The sequence below is a fragment of the Spermophilus citellus genome (genome assembly GCF_964194105.1).
Source record: "Spermophilus citellus genome assembly, chromosome: 3".
In the NCBI taxonomy this organism is placed as follows: domain Eukaryota; kingdom Metazoa; phylum Chordata; class Mammalia; order Rodentia; family Sciuridae; genus Spermophilus; species Spermophilus citellus.
The window spans coordinates 26,049,632-26,066,338 of NC_138184.1; the positions used below are offsets into that span (position 1 = coordinate 26,049,632).

At 45.9% G+C, this 16,707-nt stretch overlaps 1 protein-coding gene across 1 annotated transcript in view; it reads right to left on the reverse strand.

Moving 5' to 3' along the window:
• ITGA9 (integrin subunit alpha 9) overlaps positions 1-16,707 on the reverse strand; it is a 320,486-nt gene that overhangs the window by 45,282 nt on the left and 258,497 nt on the right. The window contains exon 23 of the mRNA XM_081288073.1: positions 15,711-15,818. Coding sequence (XP_081144199.1) covers positions 15,711-15,818 — 108 coding nt within the window. The remainder of the gene's footprint in view (positions 1-15,710; positions 15,819-16,707) is intronic.

Sequence of the window (16,707 nt, forward strand, 5' to 3'; positions counted from 1 at the left end):
GCCGGCTGACTTCTGGAGTATTTTCCAGATTGTTTGAGTCCAAATGCTTCCCATGGCAGCATGCTTATCTTGCAGGACCCCTGGGAGCTGGAAGAGGCCTGTGGCTATTGGAATTTGAACAAAAGAACCTAACTGAGCATACAAATGAGGACAAGAGGACCCAGGACCCAGGGACAAGGCTGAATTCTGCCAAGGCAGTTATTAAGGGTTTTCTGTTGGTATCTGTCCTCCCCTCACCCCAACCCCAAAGAAAACATTGTGCAAGCTGAAACCAAGAGATGGTGGTGATTTGGGAAATTGTCAGGAGCCCTGGTTATGGGAGACCAAGGAGAATTATGGACATCATATGGTGGCAGAGTCTGGGTCAGTCTTGGTCAGGGGAATCTTTGTGGCCAGAAGCTGCCAAAGTGTCAGGCCTATTTGCTCCAGGCCTGACAGGATGAAGTGCCCTGTTTGCTCCATGTGGTCTCACAAGACCTGGCTTCCCAAAATACCAGCTTCGAAGCATGAACTGGGGCTTGTGTTGCAGGGATGATGCTGCAAAGTCTCCCTTTTGCCTTTTTTTTTTTTTTTTTGGTGGGGGGGACAGGGGATTGAACTCAGGGGCACTCAACCACTGAGCCACATCCCCAGCCCTATTTTGTATTTCATTTAGAGACAGGGTCTCACTGAGTTGCTTAGCACTTCATCATTGCTGAGGCTGGCTTCGAACTTGCAATCCTCCTGCCTCATCCTCCTGAGCCTCTGGGATTACACGCATGGGCCACCACGCCCAGCTCCCTTTTGCTTTTAATGTCACCGTCACCTGCGCCCAGGTGGGAAAGGGAAGCCTTGAGCTTTTATGGAGGCCTCTTCAAGCTCTGGTGGCTACAGAAAGCGACTGGGAAAACAGGGGCATTGCCCCTAGGCTCAGGAGGTGGAGCTTCCTTTGCTGACCTAGAGCACAACAGCAGACACAGGTTCCCCCCGAGTTCTCAGAACAGAGTGGCTCTAACACAGCCCCTTGTCCCTGGGCCCAAAGACCAGAGGGACAGAGAAGTTCTCTGGCCATTTTTCTAAGTTTTATGCTCCAAACACATCATCCAGAAAACCCATTTGTTGCCTACAATGCCTCTCTAGGCTGAGGTCACATCTGAAAGGGGAGGGAGCTAGTAGCACGGGGCGCCATTCCAATAGTCAGAGCATACCCCAAATCTGAACACCACCATGTGCAGAAGGCTCTATCATCAGTACCGTGACCTTATGACTCACTATCTGAACGGGGACTTAAAAAAACAAACTTTAATTGATATATATTATACTTATGGAGGATGGTGTGAGTTTTCAATACACATATACAATGTCTAAGGATGGGATCAAAGTAATTGGCATATCTATCACCTTGGACATATGTTACTTCTTTGTGTTGGAAGCATTTAAAATCCTCTCTACCAACTACTATGGAATATTCAATTAACTGTTGTCAACCAGTTATCCTGCTGTGCTAAGGAACATTACAGGTCACAGGTACAACTGCATCCCGTGTACCTGTTAGCCACTTTCTCTCCACTCCCCTTCCCAGGCCCTTGGAACCACTATCTCTAATTCTGAGTTCAACATTTTTAGCTTCCACATAAAATAAGATCAGGCAGTTTTTTGTCTTTCTGTGCCTGGCTCATTTCACTCAACATAATGTTCCCTAGGCCCATCCATCTTGCTGCAAATGACAAGATTTCATTCTTTTTCATGGCCAACATTCTACTGTCAAGCGGCACAACGGTTTTAGGAGTGAAATTGGGGAATCAGCCCCAGAACAGCAAGACATTTATCAGACGTATATACCAAAGAAAATGGTGACCTCTAGTCTTGAGGCCCAGAGAAGTTAAATAAACTGCCATGTACCCATGAGCTCTGCATGTGTGAGAAGCACATCTCCAAAGTCTTCATCAGGAAACTCCCTTTCTGTCTTCTTGGTACTTAGGCCACACTGCAGCTCCACACATTGTGGGGGTCAGACACAACCCCACCACCACTGCATTCCTAGCCTTGGGAGCAGGGCTCCTATTGTGACTGTAAATATTTTCTAAGTGTTTCCTCCCCACCAGGAAATCAGGCCTGACAGCGATTGGCTTTCTTCAGAGGAAGTGGTACTTCAGGCTGATCAAAGGATAAAGCGAATGTCCAGGGTTAAAGAGGAGGGAAAGGGAATCCCAGGGAAAAGGGAACAGCATCAGCCAGAGAACCTGGTGCACCCCGGAGACTTGATCTGCAGAACCTGGTTCACGTGGATGAGCAGTGGATCAATGCTGGGTAGCAGTGGCCAGAAGGGAGGCAGGAGGAGTGGGCTTGAAGAGTGGAGGGCTGATATGGCTTGAAACTGTTCCCCAAATTAGAATCTAGTCCTTAGGATTTAAGAACTAGAGACATAATCCTTAAATTCATATGCTAAAGGTATTAGGAGGTGGGGCAGTATTAGGAGGTGGGGCATTTGGGAAGTGCTTGGGTCATGAGGGCTCTGCCTTCATAAATGGATTAATCCATTCACAGACTGATGGATTAATCCACTATCATGGAAGTGGCTTTGTTATACAAATGAGCTCTCTGGCTAGCTTACTCTGTCTTGGCCATCTTATGAGGTAGGGAAGAGCCCTACTAGAGGTGGGCACTATGCTCTTGGGCTTCCCAGAATCCAGAACCACAAGCTACATAGAACTCTATTCTTTATGAAAGAATACCAGTCGAACAACAGAAAATGTACTGAGACAAGGGCCTCGTAAGCAAATCTTGGAAGTGGGGTGAGTGGAAGCGGTTACCCAGAGGGTGGTGGGAGCCAGGCTTGGAATCAAAGCAGGAGCCTGTATGATTTCAGCCACACAGATCAACACATCTCATGATTCTGCAATCTGCATTTGGGGTAAAATTGGGGGTTCATAACCCACTTCAATCTAATGTATGAAATATATGTCAAGAGCTTTGTAATGTTGTGAACAACCAATAAAAAAATAAAATGTAATTATGATACGAAAAAAAAAAACACATCTCAGAATTAAGGACCCAACTTTAACCTCAGGCGTGTGTTATAGTTAGTGTATTTTTAACAGGTGGAGGCATAGATGCCCCCTTTCTATCAGCAATGGCCTCATCTCTTCACCATAATCCAGCTGGCTGGGGCTTCAGGGAGGGGAAGGATCCTCCAAATGTCCCTGGATCGATGCCCCTTGAATGCTGTGCCCAGCCAACGGCAGGGAACTGGAAGACTGAATTAGCAGAGGAACAAACTCAAATGAGCCATGTTTGGAGTCATCATCAATGCGGTTCTTAGGTAAGGTCTGATCTAAAAGCTGTGTTTGTTGAATTGACTTGGATTAAAGGGGACAGGGGGTTCATTCTCGCCTAACATGTGTTTCGTGTTAACTCCCATTTCTCTGTTAACCATTGACTTTCTGTTCCATTCCATCTCTGGGCCATGTTTCCATATCATGTTACATAATCACAGCTGATGGCAACTGGGTAAACCTGACGGGCCCTGACTTACAGCCTGCTTGTCTGAATTCACACGCCCTTTGAGGTTGGACTCCCCCCCCCCCCCAGAATGTTTTGAATGCCTACCCTGCTAATTCAATTACCTACTGCCTACGCTGGGAACCAAGTCCTCAGAAGACTGCAAGGTTCCCATCCTGTCACGGGAGGCTCCACATTTTCCTCAGTGGCTGTGGTGATATTAGTTTTAGGACTTCAAAGTTTGAAGTAAAAATAATATTCATAAAACGACCAATTGCTTCATTAGGCTGACCTAAGATGTTTACTACTAGGAAAAATAAGGACCTACTTTCTGTTCAGCAAAATGCAAAGTATATTCACAAGTTGTTTGATAGTCTTAAAGTCTTTCACATTATACCTTCTGTTCAATCACATTGCTTTGATTGACTCTTGCATGTTTCCTGGTATTGACTGAAGAACAATAAAAGATATATTTTAATGACAAATCCTAAGACCAATATTTTCCTGCTTGCTATTTTCTTCATGCCTTTGTAATATTGTCAATCCATAATAACCTAGAGGGGTGGACACTCAAAGCGTCCACTTATTTACTGATTTTTCCATAGAAAAATAACACCAGAGGCAGCAATAACAAACTTGGATAGTTCCTCATCATGGATAGACCTTGCTTTGTGTTACCAATGTATTCAAAGGTGGAGAACATAATGTTGGCGTGCCATCTGGCCACTGAAAGGTAACGAGGAGTTCTCATAGGCGTCCTTTGTCATATCCTCCTGAAGAGCAACAGATTCTTTTACTTTGCGAAAAGGGAACCCTTGCTTATCGGTTTGGCAAGTTCTGATTTTTTTCCTGATATTTATCTCTCTGGGCAGCAAGAAGCTCCAATGTGTTTGTTCGGACAGACAGAAATCTGAAGAAGAAAACCAGTTCTGTGACCACAATAATGCCTGTAAGCTAATAGGTGGCTCCAGCTTTGTTTGAGCCCCTCTAGCTTCGACATTCATATTAAGAGCCAAAGGAATGAACAGCTCATAGAAAGAGTTCTGGTTCTGAACTCAAAAAGGAAAAATGAAGCCACGGAACCACCGTCCCCCAATAACAGCCCACTCCAAATCTGCATATTTGGAGACAGATCGTGAAATTAAGAATGACCTAGTGACATTCAATACCAAGATGCAAAAGAGAGTAACATTAAAAAGCCTGAAAAGTTCATAATTTTAACTCTAGATATCTTCTTTCTAATTAAAAACTGTCTTCTAAATAAAATACTTGCTTTCCCTAATCCCTCCCCCACCCCTAAAGGCCACTGCTACTGTGACAAGCTGCACCTGGTCTGGAAAGTTCAGGCTGTGACTGAGACCAAAACTGAAACCTAAAATAAAAGGACAAATCTTCAAAAATCAATGTTCCAGAGGAAAAAGAAAGCATAATCCATTGTATAATTTTGACCTCCATGTGAGTCAGCCATTATTTCATGAGCAACTTTGCCTCTTAGGATAAAAGTTGATGGATTTTTGTTTCCATGAGCTTTAGGATTTGGCTAAATCAGTGCTCTCACCACCACCGCCCCCCCCCCCGCCCCCCCGGGTGACAGGCCAGCATGCTGGAGGGTGGGGAGCATGCTGGAGGAAATGTGGTGTGCACCATCCCAGGTTCCCTGCAAAACAGAACTCATCTACATTCAATCAGAGAAAGACAGGCCCCATCAGAGGAGGCCGGTTCACAGGCGTAGGGATGGCCTTTGCTGCAGTTAAAGTGATACAGATGGGAAGGAGTTTCAGAGCAGCAGTGACACCAAAGAATTTCCAGATGTGGTCAGATTCTCTTTAGTGAAAAAGCGAGACATAAATATGTTATCTGAGCACTTGACATGCATGCCACAAATGTTTTCCTTCCACAGATAATGAAACATTTTGGAAGTTGAATGGTCTGCTGATTTGGATAATAAATGAGTCAGTAACCCCCAGAAGGGACACAACACAGACCTTAGAATTACATCAGTTTAAATTCCAGTTCTAGCCCTCGGACCCCTCTATGCTAAAGAACAAAGCTCATCTCCTACGTACATTAAAGGGTTCACTGGGTTGGCTCTGCAGGTATTATTTGTATGGCTCCATTGTTACTCCTCTATCAAAAGGTAAATGATAATGGCTTTCTGGATGCCAGGCACCGCCATCTGCCTGACTTCTCATGCTACTTTCCTAAGGGTATCCGACGCCACAGTCATGAAAGGTGAGACCTAGATGTTGTTCATTAAGTCTAAGATTTCAAGGGCTTCACGGGAGGCCTGAAATGTGCCGCAGGCCTTAAGTTTAGGTAATTAAAAAGAAGTCGGTGAAGTTGGCTCCCGACAGCTGGGGAGATAACTGCCTCTCAGCGTCTAATGATGTCGAGGCAGTTGCTCTGGCTCAAAAGAAACGTGGTGTGCACCTCCAAAAGCCGTTTTCCTTCTTGGCGCTTCTGAAGTGCACACAATTAGCCCTCAGCAGGTTAAATGAGAACCATGTGTTGGTCGGCAGTGTCCGATGAGCTCTGTTTATCCTCAGCCACATTTCCTGTTATCGACTTCGGTAACAATCCATCAGCCCTGCAATGGAAGGGCTCTGTGTCGTGCTGCTTTTAAGGAACGAAGGGAAGTCAACTGCATAATCACTAACTTTTAAGGCCTATTCACTTGAGAGACCAGAAAATACAGAGGCATCGGCATTCCAACTAGCCAGCACACGGGCAGCAAGGCCTTACCACTTCCAGATGTTGTAGCAGCTGTGAGTGCAAGACACTTGGGGCTCCTTGATAAGGCCAGGCGCCCCGGTCAGCAGGGAGACGACACTGCTGGCTAGATTTATTCTGTGTCCACACGGTGAAAGGGCAACCTCTGACCTACACCGCCCATGGACAGCCTGAGCCCTGAGCCTGCAGCTTGTCCTCGTGACCAGTGGGGGTGTGTTGAACATGGTCTGTGCACAGAAGCAAACACTTCCTCCCTCTCTGGCTCACTCTGACAAGAGCCCAGGAATGTAAACTCCTGCTCCAGAATTCAAGGAGCCATCCCCACACTCTGTAAAGTGTTTGGCTTTTGTTATAAAATAAATAAAATAAACCTAATCCTGACCCATTTCAGGAACTTGACTGTTCAGCTCACATTCATACATGTGCAAAATGAAGAAGGAAAAAAAAAAAAGTTTGGGGGCCACTGCTGAGATGGGCGGATGTGTATGTGGGCCAGTGGTTGTAGAGGGAATGTTTTCATAATCTCTCTGCCCAAAGTTTGTGGTGTGTACTTTTGCTCTTAGAAGTTCTCATTTAGGATAAGTGATTCAACTTCATTTCAAAGTTTCACCTTCTTACCTTTCTCACACTGAGATTAAGTCAACTTCTGCCGTGGGTTCACGGGATGGGTCAAATGCCTCCACTTGAGGATTTCAATTCAAGGCAGATTTCTCAAGTTCTTGGGACACAGGAGGTGCTCTGCTGGCTATATTGCAGGGCACCTAAGGACTCACCCCCTATGCTAAGGTGGGAAAAAGTATGTCTGGTGCTGCGTCTAACAGGGAGGGGAGCCAGTTCTTTCATTTATCTGAGCACAACCTACAGTCCAGGCACCCAATGCTAGACATGCACAGAGAACAAAGGTCATATCCTTTATACTCATGGTGTTTTTAATCTCATGGAAGAAGTCGGAGAATCCAAAATAGTAATAGTACTTAATGGTGAGTGCTATGAAGAAAATAACCCACGAGGAAGTGGGACAGAGATGGAACAGAGAGCAGTGAGGTTTGCAACTGTAGGGAAATGGTTGGAGAGGACTTGCTGAGAAGGGGAACTATGGGTTCAGACCTGCACTGTGAGGAGCCAATTATGCAAAGGCCAGAGGGAGGCATGTTCTTGGCAGAGGCTGGACCACCCACCCTGGAAGGCATAATGGAAGAGAAGACACGTGAATGGGGTCTGGAGGCACCAGTGGGCTTTTCATAGCAAGAGGGAAGAAAGAAGCCATTAGCAAGGTCAAGGTGCCCAAGGAAGAGTTCAGCCAGTCTTCACTGTCCAGAGTGGCTGGAAGACATGGTTGGGGAGGTTAGGGGGAAGGGGTTGTGTAGAAAATGGCCGGGGAAAGCAGAGTTTCAATCTTACAGTTTTGGCTATTAAGATCTCCCTGATGGCCTGATGCGAGGGTGCACACCTGTAATCCCAGCTGTTTGGGAGGCTGAGGAAGGAGGATCATGAGTTCAAAGCCAGCCTCAACAAAAGTGAGGCACTAAGCAACTACGCGAGACCCTGTCTTTAAATAAAATACAAAATAGGGCTGGGGATGTGGCTCAGTGGTTGAGTGCCCCTGAGTTCAATCCCTGGTACCTGCCCCCCACCCTTAAAAAAATCTCCTTGATGGTTTTTCCACAGACCCTCAGTGAAGTCTCTGAGTGTGACACAGAGAAAGATTATGGCTGGAAGTTGGCACAGATAAGTAATAACAGCTAAAGGTCTTGAGTGGTTTCAGTCAGCATTTGCATTGCTGTGACCAAAACACCTGACGGGAACAACTTAGAGAAGGGAATGTTTATCCGGGGCTTAGTTTCAGAGGTCTCAGTCCATAGACAATTCCATTGCTCTGGGCTCAAGGTGAGGCAGAACATGTGGGAAGGGCCTAGCGGAGGAGAGCTTCTCAGGACATGCCAGGGTCAGGAAGCTGAGAGAGGGAGGGGTGGTAAAGGAGCCATAGAGAAGATGTATGCTTCCAGGAAATGACCCCAGTGACCACCTCTCCTCCAGCTATGCCCCACCCACCTACAGTTACTATACAGTCAGTCCATTCAAACTAGGATGAACTGATGAGGTTACAGCTCTCACAACTCGATCATTTTACCTCCGAACATTCCTACATGAACCCAGGAGCTTTGGGGAGACACCTCATACCCAAACCATCACGAGTGGTAAATCAGGGCTTAATGCCTAAGGGGTAACAGTTTGTGATGAGAAGCGGGCAAAGAGGCATGGTATTTGGGGCTCCGTTTTTTGAAATTTATGAATTTGGCAAATATGGAGAAAGCAAAGAGGATTCACTCGGATGGGGAAAAGAGAATTAAAGGAATTGTAACACTTTTTTTTGAAAGACAAGGGGGAAGAATGATTACGTAATGTAGCTCAACAACTTCTCTGCAAATAGGGAACTAGGCAACTGTTTTCCATTTTACTAAGAAAAGGTCAGGGGTGGAAATTAGAGCATGAAGAATTGAGCATAGTCATAACAATGAGATTTGAGGGATTCTGGAACAGCTTAAGGAAGAGAACTTGCTGGAAACAGGTTCTGTTGTACTGGGGAGACATCTTGATTGTATTCTGTACAAAGGTGGAGGATTGGATCCTATAATCCCCCAAAGCTGCTCTGGGGCTGTATGTGCATCTGTTCCTGCTAGAGAGGGGTTCCTGAGCCTTGAATCCTCATTGGAAGGAGCCTCTTACCTAGTGAGCTAGTCTGATACAGGGCAAGTCCTTGAATGTCTACAGGAAAAAAAAAAACTGAGGGTAAATGGGGGTAGGGAGGAAGAAGCGTGTTCATGACAGAGGATGGTAGTAGAGACTGAAAAAGAAGTGTAAGTTGGAGGATTTTGTTTTGGGTTATTTGCTGGGTTGCTTTCAAGTCCCAGGCTCTGGCTCCTGTACAAGCTGAGTCTCAACTGCAGCAAGTCCTGCTGCAGGGGAGGCTTCTAGTTGCAATTATCCTTCAAGCATGGCTAAGTCGTAAAATCCAGGACTTTTCTCATGTGAAATGTGCTGGCTTAGAAAACCAGTGTCACTGTCAACTGCTATTGCCAGAGAAATAAATGACTCATATTAAGGCAGAAAACTCCCCCGGAGGGAATGCTAGCGAATAAGCACACGCACACACACAGACTTCTGGATGTCCAGTCTGGATGCCATGTGGGCATGGCCTGGAGGTTGGCATTTCCAAAGACAGAAATCAAATGGGGCTGAAATCAAGGGCAGATACTTGTCAGAAAACACAAACTTGGCAAGGCCTTCGAGCACTAAGAAGATCTCATTACAAGCTCCTATAAGAGAGCCTTGGTCTCCTTACCCTGAATAAGACTCACCACAAGACTTTAATCACTCTTTAAAATTACATCTCTCCCCACTTCCCATCCCCTGGCCTCCTTTATTTTCTCCATGGCATTTACCATCATGTAATGAACTACATTTTTTTACTTATTATTTATCTTTCCCCACCAGAAGGTACACAAGGGCTGATAATTATTATTTTTGTCTATTTTGTTCTCTGTAGTAACCCAATGCTTGACATACGCTGGGTGTAAAGCATTTGTTGAATGAATGGACATGTGGATTAAAAAATCCTACCATAGCCCCATGTGGCAAGAACTGTCATCACCATTTTGCAGACATGGAAATGGAAGGGTGGAGAGATTTAAGCATCAGGCTTTGGACCAGGGCTTCTCAAATATTGATGTGCAAACGAACCACCCAGGATGTTGTTTAAATGCCCACTGGGATTCAGCAGGTCTGGGTGGAGCATCAGTTTCCACATTTCTGACACCTAGATAATGCCAGGGGTGCAGGGCAGCTGCAGGTCCAGAAAATAATGGCCCAAGCCCTTGAAGGTGGCTGGACAGCCCAGTGGTAAAGAGCAGAGACTGTTAGCCACCTACCCACTGTGATCTCCCATCTCCTCCTTAAATCTAACTCCTTAAAACTGAACTGCGCAGTAGGCCACCCTCCAAATTCAAGTGGTCTTCCCTTCACTAGCCATAGAGCTGGTGACAGATGTGCTATCTTGGCCCTCTCTTAGACCCACGTTCAGGGGCTCTGCTTCATGTTTAATCTTTGCAGAACTGAAGCCAGGTGAAGTGGTTAAGTTTTTCAGGCCAGTTCTCATCAAACTGTGTGAGAGAAGATATATCCTCAGTTCCAACAGGTATCTTCTCTAAGGAGCAAGTGGCTACAACTTGCCTTACACAGGCCATCTTGCCAGAGTCACTGCCCTCTGCAGTGGCCAGAGGGTCATTTGCTGACAATGTGCATGGCGTGCGTGCAGTTAAACAGCTTTAGGTGACAGGGCGTTTGGTTGTCCCTATTCCTAAGTCAGCAGAAATGAAGGCCCAGGCCCACGAGTGTGCTCATAACGTGCACCCAGAACGGGCATTAATTTACCACTATCATAGGACTGACCAAGGGTTAGTACTTCCTGTCATCCTGCCGAGATCTCTGTCTGCTGTACACCCCAAGGAAAGCACAGGGAACAGTCACCTTTGCCTTTCTGTATAAGAGCTACGTGGAAACAATGGAGAACCATAGCTCCAAGTACAGAAGATACACTCACTCTAGTGGCTATGACATCTATCTGGAAGGTTCTCCTCTTCACCTGCTCTCCTGGTGACCTCCTACACATCATTTAGGCATTGACCTCAAAGATCCTGCTTCACGAAGCATTTCCTGCTCCCTCCCCAAGGTGGGCATTCTACCCCTATGTGTCCCTTGGGCCTGGACGTGCCTCGTATGTGGTAATGCAATTGCATATTATATATCTGTCGACTACAAGTGAACTTCTGCAGCAGCTTTGTAACTTGATCCTTTTCTTAGAGCCTTGCACATAATAAGTGCTTGCTCAGCCAGTGTTTCAAGAATTTATTATTGGTAGTGATGTTACTTTAGACAGACTAAAAAGATCTGTCACTCTTTTCTATTCTTTTCATTACAACTTGGTTTCCTGATGGACACGAATTCCACAATGGCCAGTCCACATTTTCTCTTTGCTGTGGGAAATCATTGTATCTCCACAGGGTTCCATACAACCCCTGTGGGTGGAAAGCAAAGGAAATCAATGGCCTTTCTTAAGACCATGATCATGGCTCTGTCTCTAAATAAAACAAGCAGAGTGGAGGGGCTCAGGGTCATTTCTATGAGGAAAGAAGATCATGAACAGAGGCTTAGAGTGTGGAGTGGTCTCACCTCATTAGAATACTCTTAAAAATGTCTCCTATACAAGCAAAGTTTTCACTCACAAACATCTTTTTTTTTTAAGAGAGTGAGAGAGGAGAGAGAGAGGGAGAGAGAATTTTTAATATTTATTTTTTAGTTCTCGGTGGACACAACATCTTTGTTGGTATGTGGTGCTGAGGATCAAACCCGGGCCGCACGCATGCCAGGCGAGTGCGCTACTGCTTGAGCCACATCCCCAGCCCCTCACAAACATCTTTGACTTCAAGGCATCCTCCAGACAAGCACAGAAGATGCTCTGGTGATAGAAAACTGCCAGATTCTGGGCCAAAGGTGGGGACTAGCCCAGAGTCAGCAAGAACACCCTCTTGCTGACTATGTGGATGATGACCAGGCAGCATGGATGCCAAGGGCACTGCTGAAGGGAGAGGAACACTCTGAGAGTCCTCTGGGGTGTGGGGAAGGATGACAGACATCTGCTTCTAGGTTTCAGCAGGCTTAACACATCCAGCTGGTGCCTGATGCTCAGTAACCTGTCAAAGGTTTGGAATGGCAGCTACTAGGAGTGAGAGTGGGAGGGAATGCCACCAGGCTCAGGGGCCACATGGAGAAGGAGCCCTGGTTTCTCTAAGAGGAGCGAGTTTGACTAGCACTAAACCAGCTAAATCTACAAATTGAATGCCCTGCTCCATTTAAAGTCCCAGGACACCAAAGTGGGGGACATCATGAGCTCTATAAGTAGCTCTGGACCCAGTGAGCATTCTCAGGCTCCACTGAGCAAGGGTGGCAGCAGGACTGGGTACTTGGCTGAGCTGCAGGACGCTCTTGCTCTTAGAAACTGAAGGCGAAGGGTAAGCCAGCTTTCAGCCTATCAAACAAGCATCCGGGACTCTTGTCCCTCTCACTGCAGCATGTCACCCCATCATGTTTGTGTTTTTGTTTCTGTTCTCATCATTCTGGCCTCCAGTGGCAATTGTTAATAAGGATGAGCCTCGCTACTTGCTCAGGGAGAGCTATCAGTGGATTTGCTTTTCCATAACACACGAATGCCATGAGCTGGTCTGCTCACCTGGTTTGGTGCCCTTGAGAATTCTATCACAGGCCTTATGTAGTTTCGAAAATCCAAATCTCTTTTGCAAACGGAGAGAGCAGATCATCGCCAGCTCATACCACATGGAGTCTGAGGGTCCACTCAGCTAGACTGACAAGGCAGTGCTGCCAATCCTCAGGAAAACCACATCTAAAACCTTCCATGAAAGCCAGCCATTTAGAAATGTGCTCCAAAGTTCTTTCCAGTGACTCTTCCTTGGCTTGATGATTGGTAAGGAGGAAAAAGGGTGTGCTTGGTTTTCAGATACCTTCAGAATCCAAGTGACTGAAATTTCCTGTTTTGGTCCATGAGTGTTTTTGGCCTTTCGAAACTCTGTCTCTCTACAACATTGTAGAAAGTTTATTGAAAACTCTTAGCATGCCTTATGAGACTATTCCTAGATGTTGGAAGTGGAGGCACAAGGTGGAATGGTTAGGATGATTAATAATATTTAAAAAGAAGAGGGCTGAGGGCATAGCTCAGTGGTAGAATGCTTACTTGCCTAGCATGTGTGAGGCCTGGGGTTCCCAGAACATTTAAAAAAAATAAATTTAGAGGATAGACAGGCATATGTGGTTTGCTTGAGGGTTATAACCAACTCAATAGACAACGCAGGCTGGCAGGGAACTTGTTCTACATTCAACATTCACATGGTTCTGGTTTCTGCCCCATGTGACCCAAGAGAGGAGCCATGCCAGAAACCATGACAGTATCACACAATGCTCTCTGAGCCTCCACCCTGTGGGCAGGGTCTTCTTTGACTATGCTCTGATGTGTCACACGCTGTGAGTTTGCTGCCCCAATTTTCAAACACTCCAAGGAGAGACTGTCCCTCTCTCTGGCTGTCCCTTCTGTGCTTATATAAAGAGCAATGCTGTCCTGAGTCTCTCAACAGGAGACACTGCAAGAGCTCCCCTCTCGGTGGCTGTCCCCAGCTCTGTGGTCCGTTCTTCCCAGGGGGCTCAGCAGGAGGCACCACTTCATATTGAGTCACTCTGGAGACTAGAACCCAAGGGCTCCCAGGGCACTCTGATAGGAGAACTCGAATTGGACATGTTAAAGCATTTTCAGCAACCAAAACTCAAATTACTTAGCAAAGGGATTCATTCCTGTTGGAGATTTTCTTAGGGTCTGGAACAGGACTGTCCCCCAAAAGCTCATGTTAAAGACTTGGTCCCCCATTCAGCAATGTCAGAGGTGGGGCTGTGGGGGAGTGGTTGGATCATGAAGGCTCTGAATTCATCAATAATTTATCCTTCGATGAAGTCAAAGATGAACGATTTATTGGAAGGTTGTAGAAACTTTAAGAGGTGGACCTTGGGGTTGGGGCTCAGTGGAAGAGCACTCACCTAGCACCTGTGAGGCACTGAGTTTGATCCTCAGCACCACATAAAAATAAATAAAATATTGTTTCCATCTACAACTAAAAAAAAAAATTTAAGTGGTCAATCTTAGTTGAAGGGAGTGAGTCCTTGGGGTTGTGCCTGTAGGGACTACATCTTACTCCCAATCCCTTTTCTATTTCTTGGGCACACTATGTGAGCAGTTTTGCACTACCACATCTTTCTGCTAGATGAGGTCAGAGTTGACTCGTGACAGGCCGTGGGGATAGTGGAGTTGCTAGAAGAATCTGGGGAGAATAAAAGCCACTGGAAGGTTTTGAGCAGAGCTGACTTATACTCTGGAAGGATCACTCTGGGGCTGGGTCCAGGGCAGAGGCAGGTGAACTAGTAAGGAGGCTACTGCCAATAACCTGGGCGACAGACGCTGCTGCCTGGGACCAGGGTGCTGGAAATAGAGATGTAAACAGTGGTAACCTTCTGGATTTCTTGTGAAGGTAGAGATGTTCAGCCTGCTGATGGATAGGATGTGAAGAACAGGGAAAAAAAAAAAGGCATTAAGGATGACCCAGGCTTTTTGATCTAAGCAACTGAGAATGGAGTAGCTATGTGCTAAGCTAGGGAAGTTGTGGGAGGGCAGGTTTGGAGGGGCTGTAGTTTGGGTATAGCTTGCCCCTTGAGAAACTCTCCTTAGGGTTTAATTTCCACTGTAAGGCATCCAGAGGGTGGAAACTTAATGTGACTATGGTGTTTAGAGGTGGGGAAGAGATTAGGGTTAGATATGGTCATCAGAGGTGATTACTCCCATGACTGAATGCTCGTGGCTTTATAATAAGAGAGAAGGGAGGCAGTGGGGACAGACAGACAGACAGGTGCATGCTGTTTCCCACCATATAATAATTTGTATCACCTTAGGACTCTCCTAGCAAGAAGGCCATTGCCAGATGAGGCCACTCAACTTTGAACTTCCAGAACCATGAGCCATAAAACTTTCCTTTATAGCCTGCCCAGTGTGTGTATGGTATTACGGTATCAGCAACAATTAAAAAAAAAGAAAAAAAAAGCATGCAACAGAAGAGTACTATGGGAGCTCACTTTTGGATAAAGCTGAGATACCTGTCAGGCATCCAGGTAGAAATGGGCTAAAGATAGTTGGCTGTTCACATCTGGAGTTCATGGGAAGGGTCTGGGCTAGAAACAAGTGGTATTGTCAGCACAGACTGGATTTAAAGCCATGAGTCTGGGTGAGATCTCAGAGACAGGATGTAGAATAAAGGAGGCCCCAAGGCCCCTAGAAGGTGGGGAGATGAGGACAAAGGCCAGCGAGAAAGGGGAAACTGGGAGAAAGTGATGTCCTAGAAGGAGAAAGATAGCAATGACCATGTTCCCATTATCAAACCCTTGAAACCAAGTCATCTACAGTGGACTCAGGATCAGACAGAGGGGCGTACTCCACATGTAAACTTGAATTGCAACCTACACTTACATCTGAGGGATTAACCTTTATCCTTGGGTGTCAGTAGCCTTTTGAGAATCTTTATGGACACTGTGGATCTTCTCCTCAGAGAAATGCAGACACATGCAAGACAGTGGACAGTCTCTGAGGTTCCCAGAGCCAGTAAAGCCCATCCCAAGAGGCGGGTCCACAACCAGCCATTCCCCACCCTACAGCATTAACCAAACTGCCTCACTGAAGAAATTCAGGCATCCCAGGTCCTCTGGCTTCCTCAGATAGGTTTCCAGGGGTAGAATGAGTTGGGTCTCTGGGTCGATATTGGGGTGGGTGGGGCACAAAAATTTGAAGAGGCTGATATAAGGCTCAAAGCAACTGAGAAAATAAATAGAGGACTCACCATCATCTCCTGCACCAGAAACATCTCTGCACCACCAGATGACAGTCGGTTGGGGAAGGAGATGCTGACAGATGACCCAGGAAGGGTGCTCGGGCCAGTGTTATAGACCTGTGGGTGTGGAACACACAGAGCACATTTCAGTGGAAATAAGAGAGCTTCATTTCATGTCCTGAAATATGTACTCCACACACAGATGCTCCAGGGTTTGGAGCTGGGTCATAACTTTAGGTGAAATGAGATGCTGAATGGTGGGGAATTTTAACAAAATTCTTAATGAAAATCCTTCAAATAGGCACCTAAAAACCCCAGACTTCCAAAGTACCATTCCCTTTTAACATTTTCTTATCCTCTTCTTACTAAAAATTATATTTATTTTGACATACCAATAAATTAGACTATTATATTGGGTGGGAAAGCAGACATAATAATTTAGTTCAGTGGTTCTCAAATTTCAGCATAACATCAGAATCACCTAAGGGGCTTTTTAAAACACAGACTTGGTAGTGAGGGGTGAAAGGGGGGTCATGCCAAGAGCTCCTGAGGCAGTAAGCGGGGTGAAGCACCAGCATTTCAAGTAAGTTTCCAGGAAGCTGAAAGCATGGTGCATACCCATAATTCCAGCTACTTAGGAGGCTGAGGCAGGAGGATCATGAGTTCAAGATCAGCCTCAGCAACTTAAGGAGGCCTGTCTCAAAATACAAATAAAAAGGGCTGGGGCGTACCTCAGTGGTAGAGTGCCCCTGACTGCAGTCCATAGTTAAAAAAAATAATAATTCCAGGAAATGCTGCTGCTGACCCAGAAGCCACCCCTGAGAACCACTAATGTCCACTTCCTTTCTTTTATAGTCTGAGGTAACTGAGACCTTCAAAGACCAAGAGGGTTGTCCTGAAACCAAGTGATCTAATGGATAGAAAGGGCTGTTTTTACTACACTATCCAGCTCATTTAGTTTCTGTGCAATGTATAGCTAGTCATGTGTTAACACTGTTTGATGGCC